General features: G+C 48.5%; 3 protein-coding genes across 4 annotated transcripts; 1 reads left to right on the top strand and 2 right to left on the bottom strand.

Annotated features, from left to right (window-relative positions):
• Positions 1-312: 312 nt before the first annotated feature.
• On the bottom strand, positions 313-5,564 carry LSM2 (LSM2 homolog, U6 small nuclear RNA and mRNA degradation associated). Its single transcript, XM_007110109.4, has 5 exons — positions 5,330-5,564; positions 4,644-4,711; positions 1,079-1,109; positions 904-963; positions 313-794 (listed from the first exon to the last, which is right to left on the bottom strand). The coding sequence occupies exons 1-5, from the start codon at positions 5,330-5,332 to the stop codon at positions 669-671; spliced, it is 288 nt and encodes a 95-aa protein (XP_007110171.1). The 5' UTR covers positions 5,333-5,564; the 3' UTR covers positions 313-668.
• A 1,069-nt stretch (positions 5,565-6,633) lies between these two features.
• Positions 6,634-10,240, bottom strand: LOC102995465 (heat shock 70 kDa protein 1-like). Of its 2 annotated transcripts, none has more exons than XM_028478500.2 (2): positions 10,049-10,240; positions 6,634-8,901 (listed from the first exon to the last, which is right to left on the bottom strand). In XM_028478500.2, the coding sequence occupies exon 2, from the start codon at positions 8,886-8,888 to the stop codon at positions 6,963-6,965; it is 1,926 nt and encodes a 641-aa protein (XP_028334301.1). In that variant the 5' UTR covers positions 8,889-8,901; positions 10,049-10,240; the 3' UTR covers positions 6,634-6,962. The 2 variants fall into 2 exon arrangements, with proteins under 2 accessions (XP_028334301.1, XP_007110170.1); XM_007110108.4 differs by having other exon boundaries at positions 9,586-10,148.
• A 316-nt stretch (positions 10,241-10,556) lies between these two features.
• Positions 10,557-12,979, top strand: LOC102994908 (heat shock 70 kDa protein 1B). The gene has a single exon (XM_007110106.4). The coding sequence runs from the start codon at positions 10,764-10,766 to the stop codon at positions 12,687-12,689; it is 1,926 nt and encodes a 641-aa protein (XP_007110168.1). The 5' UTR covers positions 10,557-10,763; the 3' UTR covers positions 12,690-12,979.
• The last annotated feature ends 267 nt before the right edge of the window (positions 12,980-13,246 follow it).

The following is a 13,246-nucleotide window of genomic DNA, read 5'->3' as shown; positions in this document are numbered from 1 at the left end:
GGAAGAAATCCAGCAGCATTAAACGCATTTTGGTGTCTCATTAGCTTTCATGGTAATAGGACAGCAAGCACTCACAGGTACAGTATAAGCAAAAGGCTGCGATAGGTAGGCCATTTAGGTAGGGGAATGTTCAGGAAACACGTGTAATCTAATTGAGGTAATGATATGGTTTATATCAAGGAGAGTAGCAGCTGATAATGCCGGGATGGGTTGGATTCTTGGCTGGGGTAATGAGAGTAACAGGGCTTGGATGAATTTAGCACCCCTTTCCCATTCTCCAGCCCCCTTCCCAAAACACACACAGAACCAGAATTTGCATCATAAATTTTATTCCCGATGCGGGACAGATTCCTTCCATCCCCCAAATGAATCACGTGCTACCCTGGAGAGATCTGGGAGATTTTCCCACCATCTCCAGGGAAGAAGTGAGAAAGGGAGGTGCTGGGGACAGGGAAGGCTTTGCAGTTCCCCAGCCTACTTTTCCTCCCCTTCTCAACAGAGGATAGCTGCTCCCTACTATTATTCCTCTCATCCACATCCCTTAAAAAAAAAAAAAAGCCTTTGCTATGTAGAAACAAACAACACCTCAAGTAAGGAAGGGAGGCCTCCCGGGCTGGGACATGAGGTTATGGGCCACCAATGGAAGGAGGGGAAGGGAGGAGGAACCATCACTGCTTCTGCTGCAGGGCCTCCTTCCTTGCTGCATCCTGTAGCAACTGTGTGTCGACCTCATCTGCTGGCAACTGCACATAGCGAACTACTGAGCCCCGGATGAAGCAGTTCTTCACTGATAACTAGACAAAGATAGACAAATGTGAAAATACCCTTAAAAAATGTCCTCTGTCCACCCAGGGACCTCCTGCTTTGAGAGGTGTTTCCTCTTCTCTACCATTCACAACTCACCATGTGAGGGTATTTCTCAGGGTCTGTGACACTGATGTCAGTTAGTTTGATGTTGAGATACTAAGAAAAGAAGATGAACACCATCATTAGAACTAGAGACAAGATGAATGTACGCAGCCCTTAATCTCTCCCATCTCCTTCCCCAAGACCCCATTCAGGGCCCTTATATTCTCACCTGATCCACAGAATGGAGGGTTCCACAGATGCTGTCAGGGGCAGAGAGAGGGTAAAACCCAATTAGTTTATTCCAAAGTCAACATAGAGGTGACTGCAGAGCAGGGATAAGAGCATGGTTGGGGGAAATAAAGGACTTGAGGAAACCAGAAAAGGCAGAACCAAAAAGGGATGTGTCTAAGCTCTGGACTAGGAAAGAAAGTGCTTCCAGAGCAGTGTGTTATTTTAGACCTCTAAAATAACCTCTCCTCTCCCTAAACCAACTCACTCTTAGTAGCTACCATTAAACAACTGGTATGTGCTAGACCTGTATTCTGCATATTTGTAATATTTACAGCCACTTCATAAGGTAGCTATTAACCATCCAGGGGCTCAGAAACTTTTTTTTTTTTTTTTTTTTTTTTGCGGTACGCGGGCTTCTCCCGTTGCGGAGCACAGGCTCCGGAAACGCAGGCTCAGCGGCCATGGCTCACTGGCCCAGCCGCTCCGCGGCATGTGGGACCCTCCCGGACCGGGACACGAACCTGTGTCCGCTGCATCGGCAGGCGGACTCTCAACCACTGTGCCACCAAGGAAGCCCCAGAAACGTTTTATAACTTGCCCAAGTTTAGAACAAACAGAGACTTTGGTTCAGGCCTGTCCAACCCCCAGAACCACCAGCTATTTTCAAATACTATTGCTTTGGAACCAGAGCCTCATATGTAAAGTAGGTAAAGTAGGTAGCTAGCAGTGTTCTTGATGATGCAGGCACAGGGATGTCCTCTCCCTTCCTCAATCCTTGAGCCCCCTGCAATGTTAAAGAGGAATGCTATCTAAACACCAGTGCTCCAAGCCATGCTACCTCTCCCAATCCTTTCATTTCTGCCGATAGTTTCAACACGAAGTCTTACAACCTCAAATCCTATAAGTTGTACTTCTCCACCCTCCATGTCCCATGAATCCCTATGGTTTGCTGATGTCTTTTTAACATTTCTGTAATTCTCTTTGTAGTATGATTTCTACAAACCAAGGTCTAATGACTTTACAGCTCAATCCAGGCCAGCCTCCAACCTGGCTGCCTTCATCCTAACCATTCTGCATGTCATCACCAGATTCTAAGCTCCTTAGAATTGGTTCTCAAATACTGATGTGCGCTCAAAGGTTTCATGAGTCCATGACAAAAGAGGAAACGCAGGCTAGTGTAGTGTGTATATAATGTGCTGAAGGTTGTCATTGGTTTCCTCCTAAGAATAACTGCTCTTTAATTGCCCTTCCTTTTTTTTGTATTAAAAAAATTATGATTGTTAATAAATGGCAGCTTAAAAAATATCCTTACCTTGCCAAAGTTCAAGTTGTCAGTTCTCTGTTGGCCCTAATTTTTGTAAAATTCTAAGTGTCTGAAATCCAGGGTCTGAGACCAACTGCCTCAGTGGTGGTTTTACCACATCCCTGGCTGCTAAAAAACTTTTGACAGCGCCCTATCACCAACTGCAGCAATGCAATAACTTTCAGGAATTCAATAAGGTGGTAACATTTCATTCAGTCCCTTTAGAATGAGATATTTAGGACAAAAGTGGTCTGACAACCAGCACAAGAGAAAGAGCTCTTTTCCCAACCCAATGGATTACTTTCGAATCTTTTAAGTCCTTGCTTTAGGATCTGGGGCTATAACTAACAGTTATTCTTGCCATGTGGAAGACCCAGGAAGAAGAGGAAAAGAAAAAAACAAGTCATCTCACAGAATTGCTGAGGGTAGTTGTGCTTTCCACACTTGTCTCTATATGGACCCAATCTATCAATATATGCCATCAATACCGCATGCATTGTCAGTGCCATAAATCGAAATCTCTGATCTAAAAGGCAAATCCCTTGCCTCACCGTTCCCTGCCATGTCAATGCCTCCCCCACTAAGAAATTATCTCACATAGAAATGAAGAAGAAACTGTTGGGGAGAGAATACATTCATTCAAACTTTCTAAAGGACAATCAGGTAATATGTATCAATATTTTAAATGTACATTTCATTTAAAGGATTTTTTTCTAATGAAATGAGATGTATACAAAGATGTATACATGAGGATGTTCAGGGCAGTATCATTTATAAAAGCAAATAACTGGAAACAGCCTAAGTGTCCAATAGCAAGGTCTTGGTTAAATTAGTTCTAGCCAGCTAAGAAAAATGCCATTCAGACATTAAGAACGTTAAAATGTTAAACATCAACTTTATTGACATGGAAAATATGTGCAACATACCATTAGGTGAAAGCAAGTTTCACAACTGCATAGAAACTATGACCCTGTTTTTAATTTTTAAAAAGGGGTCGGGGGGCAGACAGAATGGGATTTAAGTTCTGGGTTTGTCTTTTAGTATTTGTGTAGATTTAACCAAGTTTCTTAACTTATCCAAGCTTCAGTTTCCTCATGTGTAAAACAGGAACAATAGTATATGTCATGTAGAGGTGTTCTGAGAATTAAATGAGTTAACAAATGTAAAGTATTCAGAGTAGTTCTTAGTCTATAGGAGGTTCTCAAATGTTGGCTATTTTTTTTTCCTTCAGCACACATTTATTAAGCACCTACTATATATTGATACCAGGCCTGTGCTAGACATTAGTTACACAGTGGTGAGCTTCAACATGGTCTTGGCCCTGTAGGAAAGATAGATCCTAAACAGTAAATACATTTCTATGAAATCACAATTTGAGAAGCACCCACTAGGAAGAAAAAAAGACTCTTTGACAGAAGAGTCTATTTGGCTAGGGACTTCCCTGGAGGTCCAGTGGTTTAAGACTCCGTGCTTCCAATGCAGGGGGCACAGGATCAATCCTTGGTGGGGGAACTAAGATACCACATGCTGTGTGGTGCAGCCAAACCAAAAAAAAAAAAAGAAAAGGAGGCGTCTACTTGGCTAGAAGAAGAAGAACCAGGAAAGTCCAAGGATACAGCATTTAATCCAACTCCTGAAAAATGACTAGAAGCTAATGATACAAGGGGATAGGGGATGTAAAAGCAGTACAGACAGAAGGGGCTGCATTGGTCTCCTGTTTATCTTTTATATTTTCTTCAACAAAAAGGAGATTATGCCACATATACTATTCTGCAACAGCTTTCCATATTAATACATCTCATTTCTATGTGAACAGCTATATTATATGGAAATACCACAATCTAACCCATTCCCTATTTATGGCTATTTTAATTTTCCCCCCAACTTTTGGTTATTACAAAAAAAAAAAATCTACCAATATCTTTGTACATACATCTTTACTTAAGGAACCGATACTTACATTTCTAGAAGTTGGGTCAAAGAAGTATAAAATCAGAAAAACAAAACTACGTTTTGTAAAAAATGTTATTGATGCGTCTGCCCTGTCTTCTCTCTAGTACTTACTACTTACATACTTCTTTGTATTTTTTTCCAGTACAAGATACAACTCCTCAGCTAATCTGTAAGCTTGAGGCACAAGTCATTTATTTCCTTTGTATCCCTCCCACCTTGCCTAGCCCTCAAATACTTGTTAAATTAAAGAGGTTCCAGGGCGCTGGGCACATCCACCCGCTACAGACTTGTTAGAGCAGGTACCTACCTCAGGTCATTCTTGAGTTCCACGACCACATCCTTGCCCACAAGGGACTTGAAAAAGGAATAGAAGAGCTATTGGGCGAGAGGGGGAAAACCATCATATGGGAAGGGACATGGTAAGAGGCGTGTCCCCCTGCTAGTATTACCAAATACTGGTATTGGGATCCCCACCACTTTTCTGGCAGTTCTCAAAACTTCACAGGAAGGAACACTCAGATTAACAGCTGGAGCCCAGATGACTATGCACACTACCTCGAGCCCCTGACATAAAGCCCCAGAGAGAGGCTCTGCGCTACACACCTCGGGCTCGTCTCTCAACGGACGACCTCTCCTAGGGTCCTGCCCACGCCTCCCAGAGAACTGTATTAAGTATTCCACCCGCACCCTCCGGGAGCCTGTTCTCCGTCAAGGAAATGATCCTCGAGGTCTAGCTGTTCCTACTGCTGTCTCCGCCGACTCTCTCTGTTTTTTTATTCCTTTTTTCTCATGGGCGGAAAAAAAATCCTATTTGCTTCCAGGTCTCTCCTCAAAGAACTTGAGGCGCAGGAACTAAGGATAGAGGGAAAAGTCCTAGGGCCCAACGCCAGCCCAAAAGAACAAAGCCCCCAGAGGGACCCCCCGCCCCGCCCCCAACCGTCCCAACCGACTGCGCTCCCCGAAGGCGCCCCCTTGTGACGTCACGGTACCTACCATGGTGCCTGCGCCTCCGGGCGCCCGCCGGACCGGGAGGGCGAGGGCCGGGTGCAGTGGACCGAAGGCCTGGCGGCAACTGGAACGCGAACCCGCGCGTGGGGCGGGGCGGGGTCGCGCAGGCGCAGCGGGAAGCGCCGCGGAGAGATCCGAGGGGTGGAGGACAGCGCCCCGCGGGTTCGCGGCTCGGGGAGGGCGGGGGTGTAGCGCCGAGGGGAATGCCAAAGCCGGGAAAGGGGCGGAGCTTCCCGCCTTCCGACTTCCTCCCGGAGTGGCAGGCTCCCACCGCGCAGGCGCGGGCCCCAGCTACTGCACGAGCGTCGGAGAGGGTGGCTTACCGCCTCTCAGGGGTTTTTGTTCCTTACTATGACAATAAGTACAGTTCCAGCATGATTTGCTCATACTCTATAAAGACACTTCCTATTGCAAACTGCTGGGGAGCTTGTGAAAACCCATGATGATTTGTACACTTTTCTATGTATGTTACACTTTGATAAAAGTAAAGAAAAAGAAATGTTGAGAAGTCCCGGAGATGAGGAGCCTGCGCACAAATCTCGATTTTATCAAAGGCTCCCAATAAAGATATTACTCTCTCGGTCCACATTTCTTTTACGGTTTTGCCTAGGACTGTCCTGTAAAGGACTGAGTAAAACCAAACAGTCTGGCTCGGGGCTAGAAATACCCATTCTAATATTTTCACTTAAAAAATATTTCCCTCTCAAACAGAAAGGGACACAAATGCAGTTACACGTACTTCTATTCTCAGGTCCCCAAGGCTTTATATATGTGATATTATGACACAATAGGTTAAAATATTTTTTAAAGGAGTAAGATTGTAATACATCTTCCATTTCTCATCTTGCATAAAAGTACACATTTGTTAGGAGTTTGTTGTAGAAATATTTTCAGCATGTAAAGGACTGTAATGATGAGCTCTGTGAGTGCACAGACCCTGGATCTCCTAGGCCCCACCTGTAAGTGACACCAGGACATCAAGCAGAAGTTTGGACCCTCACCACCGCCCCCCCGCACCCCTGGAAGCAGCTGAACCCTAAGCACAGAAATCAGTCTATCACTGAATATAAGCAGTAACTAATTAGTAACTACTCTAACTGGGGCTAAAGGTGCCTGATGATCAAAAGTTGTTTTTTCTTGAAACAATTAGCTCATGAAAATTCAAATACTTTGGCTTTACCAGCTTAATCATTCACAATTAGCTCACAAACAGACCACAGATGGTCTCTCCAGGAGCTCTCCTTTTCCCTACTTTACAAGATACACTCACAGTCTAAAAATACCAGAAGTAATTTGCTTTAGGAACAAATTTACTGAGGGACAGATAACCATCCACACAGGAAGAAGAAAGCTGGGGAGGCTGGAAATAAATAACAGACATTCAAATTCTTCAAATGGTTCAGAGAGAGGCCTAGTTTTCCTAAGAGTCTCAATCCAGAGACAGAAACAGGATGTTGGAGTGTGAAAAGATGGTACATGAGACTCCTCTATCAGAATCCAAAAGGGATGGTAACTTAGCTTCAGGTCCAGTCAATTCAGGAATCATAACCATGTTTAAAGATGAGGGGAACAAAATTCATCTTAGAGGCACCCTAGAACCCTCCAGCTCCAGATAAGATTAATCTACTTCTTCAATGGTGGGGCCTGTGGCAGCCCTTCCAGGTGTATACCCTGTTGCACAGGAAGGCCCAGTGCATCCTCCCTGGTAGAGCTTTGAGATGACTGGGTTACACACCTGCTCCAATTCCTTTCTCTTATGATCAAACTCATCTTTCTCAGCCAGTTGATTGGCCTCCAGCCATGAAAGGACCTCACTGCATTTACTCAGTATTTTCTTCTTATCAGACTCATTAATCTTGCCCTGTAGACCTTCATCACTCACAGCACTCTTCATGTTAAAAGCATAGGATTCTAAGGCATTTTTTGCAGCAATTTTCTCTCTCTGGACCTCATCCTCAGCTTTATATTTCTCAGCATCCAGAACCATGCGCTCGATCTCCTCCTTGCTCAGCCGGCCCTTGTCATTGGTGATGGTGATCATATTAGCCTTGCCTGTGCTCTTGTCCATGGCTGTTACATTGAGAATACCATTAGCATCGATGTCAAAGGTTACCTCAACCTGGGGCACTCCCCTGGGTGCAGGAGGGATTCCACTCAGATCAAAGCGCCCCAGCAGGTTGTTGTCCCGCGTCATGGCCCTCTCGCCTTCGTACACCTGGATCAGCACGCCGGGCTGGTTATCTGAGTAGGTGGTGAAGATCTGCGTCTGCTTGGTGGGGATGGTGGAGTTGCGCTTGATCAGGACAGTCATGACACCCCCGGCTGTCTCCAACCCTAAGGACAGGGGAGCCACGTCCAACAAAAGCATGTCCTGTACCTTTTCAGACTTATCCCCCATCAAAATGGCTGCCTGTACTGCAGCCCCATAGGCAACTGCCTCATCGGGGTTGATGCTCTTGTTGAGATCACGACCGTTAAAGTAGTCCTGCAATAGCCTCTGAACCTTAGGGATGCGGGTGGAGCCCCCTACTAAAACAATGTCATGGATTTTAGCCTTATCCATCTTGGCATCCCGAAGAGCCTTCTCCACAGGCTCCAGTGTGCCCCTAAATAGGTCTGCACACAACTCTTCAAACCGGGCTCTGGTGATGGATGTGTAGAAGTCAAAGCCTTCATAAAGTGAATCAATTTCCAAGTTGGCCTGGGTGTTGGACGACAGGGTCCTCTTGGCCCTCTCGCAGGTGGTGCGCAGCCGCCTCACCGCCCGCTTGTTCTGGCTGATGTCTTTCTTATGTTTCCTCTTGAACTCTTCCACAAAGTGGCTCACGAGCCTATTGTCAAAATCCTCTCCACCCAGGTGGGTGTCCCCAGCTGTGGCCTTTACCTCAAAAATCCCATCATCTATGGTCAGTATGGACACATCAAATGTGCCTCCACCCAGATCAAAGATGAGGACATGTCGCTCTCCCTGCCCTGCTTTATCTAAGCCATAGGCAATGGCAGCAGCTGTGGGTTCATTGATAATTCTTAGCACATTGAGACCTGCAATCACGCCTGCATCCTTGGTGGCCTGGCGTTGAGAGTCATTGAAGTATGCTGGCACGGTGATCACAGCATTGGTGACACTGTGACCCAAAAAAGCCTCAGCAGTCTCTTTCATCTTAGTCAGTACCATAGAAGAGATTTCCTCAGGGTAGAAAGATTTTTTCTCCCCTTTGTAGGACACCGTTACCTTGGGCTTGCCTCCTTCATTGATTACTTGGAAAGGCCAAAGTTTCATATCTGATTGCACTACAGGATCATTAAATTTCCTGCCGATCAGCCGTTTGGCATCAAATACAGTGTTCTGTGGGTTCAGCGCCACCTGGTTCTTGGCCGCATCGCCAATGAGCCGCTCGCTGTCTGTGAAGGCCACGTAGCTGGGGGTGGTGCGGTTGCCCTGATCGTTGGCGATGATCTCCACCTTGCCGTGCTGGAACACCCCCACGCAGGAGTAGGTGGTGCCCAGGTCGATGCCAATGGCCGTTCTCTTAGCAGCAGCCATGGTTTTCCTAGGCCTGTGGGAAAAGAATGAGATAAAATTTCAGAGAGAACTTTTAATTTTTATTTATTTTTAATTGTGGTAAAATACACACAACATGAAATTTACCATCTGAACCATTTTTCGGCATACAGTTCAGTAGTAAGTCCATTCACATTGTTGCCCAACCAATCTACATAATTTTTTATCTCTCAAAACAAATTCTATACCCATTAAACAACTCCCCATTTCCCCCCTCCTCCAAGCCCTTGGAAACCATTAGCCTACTAGTGGTTTTCCTTTTGGCTTACTTTTTGTCTCTCAGAATTTGACTACTCTAGGTACCTCACATTAGCGGAATTACACACTATTTTCCTTTTTGTGACTGGCTTGACTTAGCATAATATCCTAAAAGTTCATCTATTTTACAGCATGTGTCAGAATTTCCTTTCTACGGTCGAATAATTTTCATTGTATGTATATACCACATTTCTTTATTCATTCCTTCTGTGGCACTTGGGCTGCTTCCACCTTATGGCTATTGTGAATAATCCTGCCACATACTGTATGCAAACATCTCTTCCAAACAAGGTAGACAGAAGAACTCCTAGCCAACCGGAAGTGGGAGGACAGCGTCATAATGCTGTTTTCAATTTCTCACAGGCCCATACTCAACTGTCCTGGTCCTGTGTCTGTGACTTTTTTTATTCTGGTATTGTACCTGTCTCCTGATGAACTCTGATCATTTGAAGTTCTGGTCTCCGCAGGAGATATCAGTCACGCGGGTTTAGCAACCCTGCTGATAGCCTTTTACCCTCTATTAGGGATTGGTGGGAGTACATTTGGGCCAGTCTGAAGACGGCTGCTAAGAACCCAATCAAGCCCTCATGAGTTTTCTCAGGTGAGGTGGTGCTCTCTAAGGCTGTCTCTTTCTCTAATCTTCTCCCAAATAAAACACCTGTTATCTGGAGACAATAACAGACCAGCTCCTTCACTTTTTTCTGGCAGCTCTGACCAATCCCAGCCACCTTTTAGGTCCTTAAACGATCCCCCTTCCCTGGCTGGCCCACATCCCCTTACCTTAGATTTAAACAAACTAGAGAACTTTCCAGCACTTCCTCAAACAAGGACTAATTCGTCTTGCGTATTCCCAGCCCATTCCAATCAGAGTACTCATGGCTCACCTAGTGTCCCGCCGTCTTCGATGCAGTTTGATACGGTTCGTTTTGCGGAGCGCCTATAACTTGGGGCTCCCTCAATATCCAAACTGCGCAGCTAGTGTCCCCCCACCCCCCACCCGCCCTGCCCTACAACTCTGAGCCGGGCCCAGACCTGTCATCCTGACTCCCTACAAGCCCATGAGGTCAGAGGCAGCATCCCCATTGTAACGCAACGGCATGGAGGAAGTCAACGCCCCCGCCCCCCCTCCGGACCCGCCAGCTCCTCCCACTCCTTCCCCACCCACTGCCCCCTCCCCGAGGCAGTGCCAGCCAGCAAGCCCCAGAAGAGTCTGGAGAGTTCTGGGAGCAGCAACACTCAGGGCGCTGATTGGTCCCAGAAAGCCGGGGGGCAGGACCTGAGGAGAAACCCCTGGAATATTCCCGACCCGACAGCCGCACTGAGCTCTGTGATTGGCTGAGGAGGGAAAAGGCGGAGCTTGATGAAAAACTATAAACACAGAGCCGCCCTCTGAGAAACGGCAAGCCTGGAGAGAGCTGCTAAGTTCTGTGTGGTTGGTGAGCGCAGCTTCCGCAGACACACTATCTGCGAGGACCACCCCGAGCGGCACCGGCGCGTTCAGTTTTCGGATTCCGAAAGGACCGAGCTCCTCGTCGCTGAACTCGTTGGCCGTTTTCAGGTCTGAAGTTCGTTGCGGAGCCGAGAGGGCAGGACACCGGCATGGCGAAAAGCACGGCCATTGGCATCGATCTGGGCACCACCTACTCCTGCGTGGGGGTGTTCCAGCACGGCAAAGTAGAGATCATCGCCAACGATCAGGGCAACCGTACCACCCCCAGCTACGTGGCCTTCACGGACACCGAGCGGCTCATCGGCGACGCGGCCAAGAACCAGGTGGCGCTGAACCCACAGAACACCGTGTTTGACGCGAAGCGGCTGATCGGCCGCAAGTTTGGCGACCCTGTGGTGCAGTCGGACATGAAGCACTGGCCTTTCCGGGTGATCAACGACGGTGACAAGCCCAAGGTGCAGGTGAGCTACAAGGGGGAGACCAAGGCGTTCTACCCCGAGGAGATCTCGTCGATGGTGCTGACCAAGATGAAGGAGATCGCCGAGGCGTACCTGGGCCACCCGGTAAACAACGCGGTGATCACTGTGCCGGCCTACTTCAACGACTCGCAGCGCCAGGCCACCAAGGATGCGGGGGTGATCGCGGGGCTGAACGTGCTGAGGATCATCAACGAGCCCACGGCTGCCGCCATCGCCTACGGCCTGGACCGGACGGGCAAGGGGGAGCGCAACGTGCTCATCTTTGACCTGGGCGGGGGCACGTTCGACGTGTCCATCCTGACGATCGACGACGGCATCTTCGAAGTGAAGGCCACGGCCGGGGACACCCACCTGGGTGGGGAGGACTTCGACAACAGGCTGGTGAACCACTTCGTGGAGGAGTTCAAGAGGAAGCACAAGAAGGATATCAGCCAGAACAAGCGGGCCGTGAGGCGACTGCGCACCGCCTGCGAGAGGGCCAAGAGGACCCTGTCGTCCAGCACCCAGGCCAGCCTGGAGATCGATTCCCTATTCGAGGGCATCGACTTCTACACGTCCATCACCAGGGCACGGTTCGAAGAGCTGTGCTCGGACCTGTTCCGGAGCACCCTGGAGCCCGTGGAGAAGGCTCTGCGCGACGCCAAGCTGGACAAGGCTCAGATCCACGACCTGGTCCTGGTGGGGGGCTCCACCCGCATCCCCAAGGTGCAGAAGCTGCTGCAGGACTTCTTCAACGGGCGCGACCTCAACAAGAGCATCAACCCCGACGAGGCGGTGGCCTATGGGGCGGCGGTTCAGGCAGCCATCCTGATGGGAGACAAGTCTGAGAACGTGCAGGACCTGCTGCTGCTGGACGTGGCTCCCCTGTCGCTGGGGCTGGAGACGGCTGGGGGCGTGATGACTGCCCTGATCAAGCGCAACTCCACCATCCCCACCAAGCAGACGCAGATCTTCACCACCTATTCGGACAACCAGCCCGGCGTGCTGATCCAGGTGTACGAGGGCGAGAGGGCCATGACGCGGGACAACAACCTGTTGGGGCGCTTCGAGCTGAGCGGCATCCCACCGGCCCCCAGGGGAGTGCCCCAGATCGAGGTGACCTTCGACATCGACGCCAATGGCATCCTGAACGTCACGGCCATGGACAAGAGCACGGGCAAGGCCAACAAGATCACCATCACCAACGACAAGGGCCGGCTGAGCAAGGAGGAGATCGAGCGCATGGTGCAGGAGGCGGAGAAGTACAAAGCCGAGGACGAGGTCCAGCGCGAGAGGGTGTCTGCCAAGAACGCCCTGGAGTCGTACGCCTTCAACATGAAGAGCGCCGTGGAGGATGAGGGGCTGAAGGGCAAGATCAGCGAGGCCGACAAGAAGAAGGTGCTGGACAAGTGCCAGGAGGTGATTTCCTGGCTGGACGCCAACACCTTGGCCGAGAAGGACGAGTTTGAGCACAAGAGGAAGGAGCTGGAGCAGGTGTGTAACCCCATCATCAGCGGACTGTACCAGGGGGCGGGTGGACCTGGGGCTGGCGGCTTTGGGGCCCAGGCCCCTAAAGGGGGCTCGGGGTCTGGCCCCACCATTGAGGAGGTGGATTAGGAATCTTTCCCCAGATTGTTCATGTTTATGGAGACAGTTGGGATCCAAGATTTTGCATTGCCTTATGTATCTGCCTTTCATCAGTTATCAGCTATGCAAGTTGTTTGCAAAGTTGAACTGTGTCTCATGGTGAAGTTATGAACTCTTTTTCAGCGTGTGAGTGTAGAGATGAATGTATACTGCCATCTTTCGTCAATTTTCCGCTTTGTAATACTCATGCCAAACTCAGGCTTTTTTTCCCCCCCTTTTTAACTGATTACTTCAAAGTAAATAAACTCTAAAGAATTCGAGTGATGTCTGTCTCTGTTTTATTTTGAGGGCAGAAGGGTCTGCATAGGTTCTCTTTCTTACAGAGTCTAAAATTGAATGGCAATTTGCCTCTTAGATAAGGTCAGGGATCTGGAAAGTAAGGATATGAATTGTATCGTGACACACGTCTTTTAGGCAAATAGTATTCTTGGGAGATACAAAACTGCGAATTTGAATGCTTTGGGTTTGGTGGGTCCAGAAAAAATGTTAAGAGGTACGGGCATGGTGGCCTCAAGGTGGCTGGGGGG

Source organism: Physeter macrocephalus, chromosome 18 (assembly GCF_002837175.3).
Source record: "Physeter macrocephalus isolate SW-GA chromosome 18, ASM283717v5, whole genome shotgun sequence".
Taxonomy (NCBI): domain Eukaryota; kingdom Metazoa; phylum Chordata; class Mammalia; order Artiodactyla; family Physeteridae; genus Physeter; species Physeter macrocephalus.
The sequence above is the reverse complement of the archived record's forward strand: the minus strand, read 5'-3'. Positions and strand labels throughout refer to the sequence as shown.

What these genes read in the sequence shown, in the direction of transcription:
- LSM2 (XM_007110109.4), bottom strand. An exon ending in GAACTCAAGAATGACCTGAG is followed by an intron (nt 1,110 to 4,643) that starts GTAGGTACCTGC and finishes TGCCCCTGACAG; the next exon opens with CATCTGTGGAACCCTCCATT. An exon ending in CTGAGAAATACCCTCACATG is followed by an intron (nt 795 to 903) that starts GTGAGTTGTGAA and finishes ATCTTTGTCTAG; the next exon opens with TTATCAGTGAAGAACTGCTT.
- LOC102995465 (XM_028478500.2), bottom strand. Translation starts at nt 8,888, where the DNA reads ATGGCTGCTGCTAAGAGAACGGCCATTGGCATCGACCTGGGCACCACC.
- LOC102994908 (XM_007110106.4), top strand. Translation starts at nt 10,764, where the DNA reads ATGGCGAAAAGCACGGCCATTGGCATCGATCTGGGCACCACCTACTCC.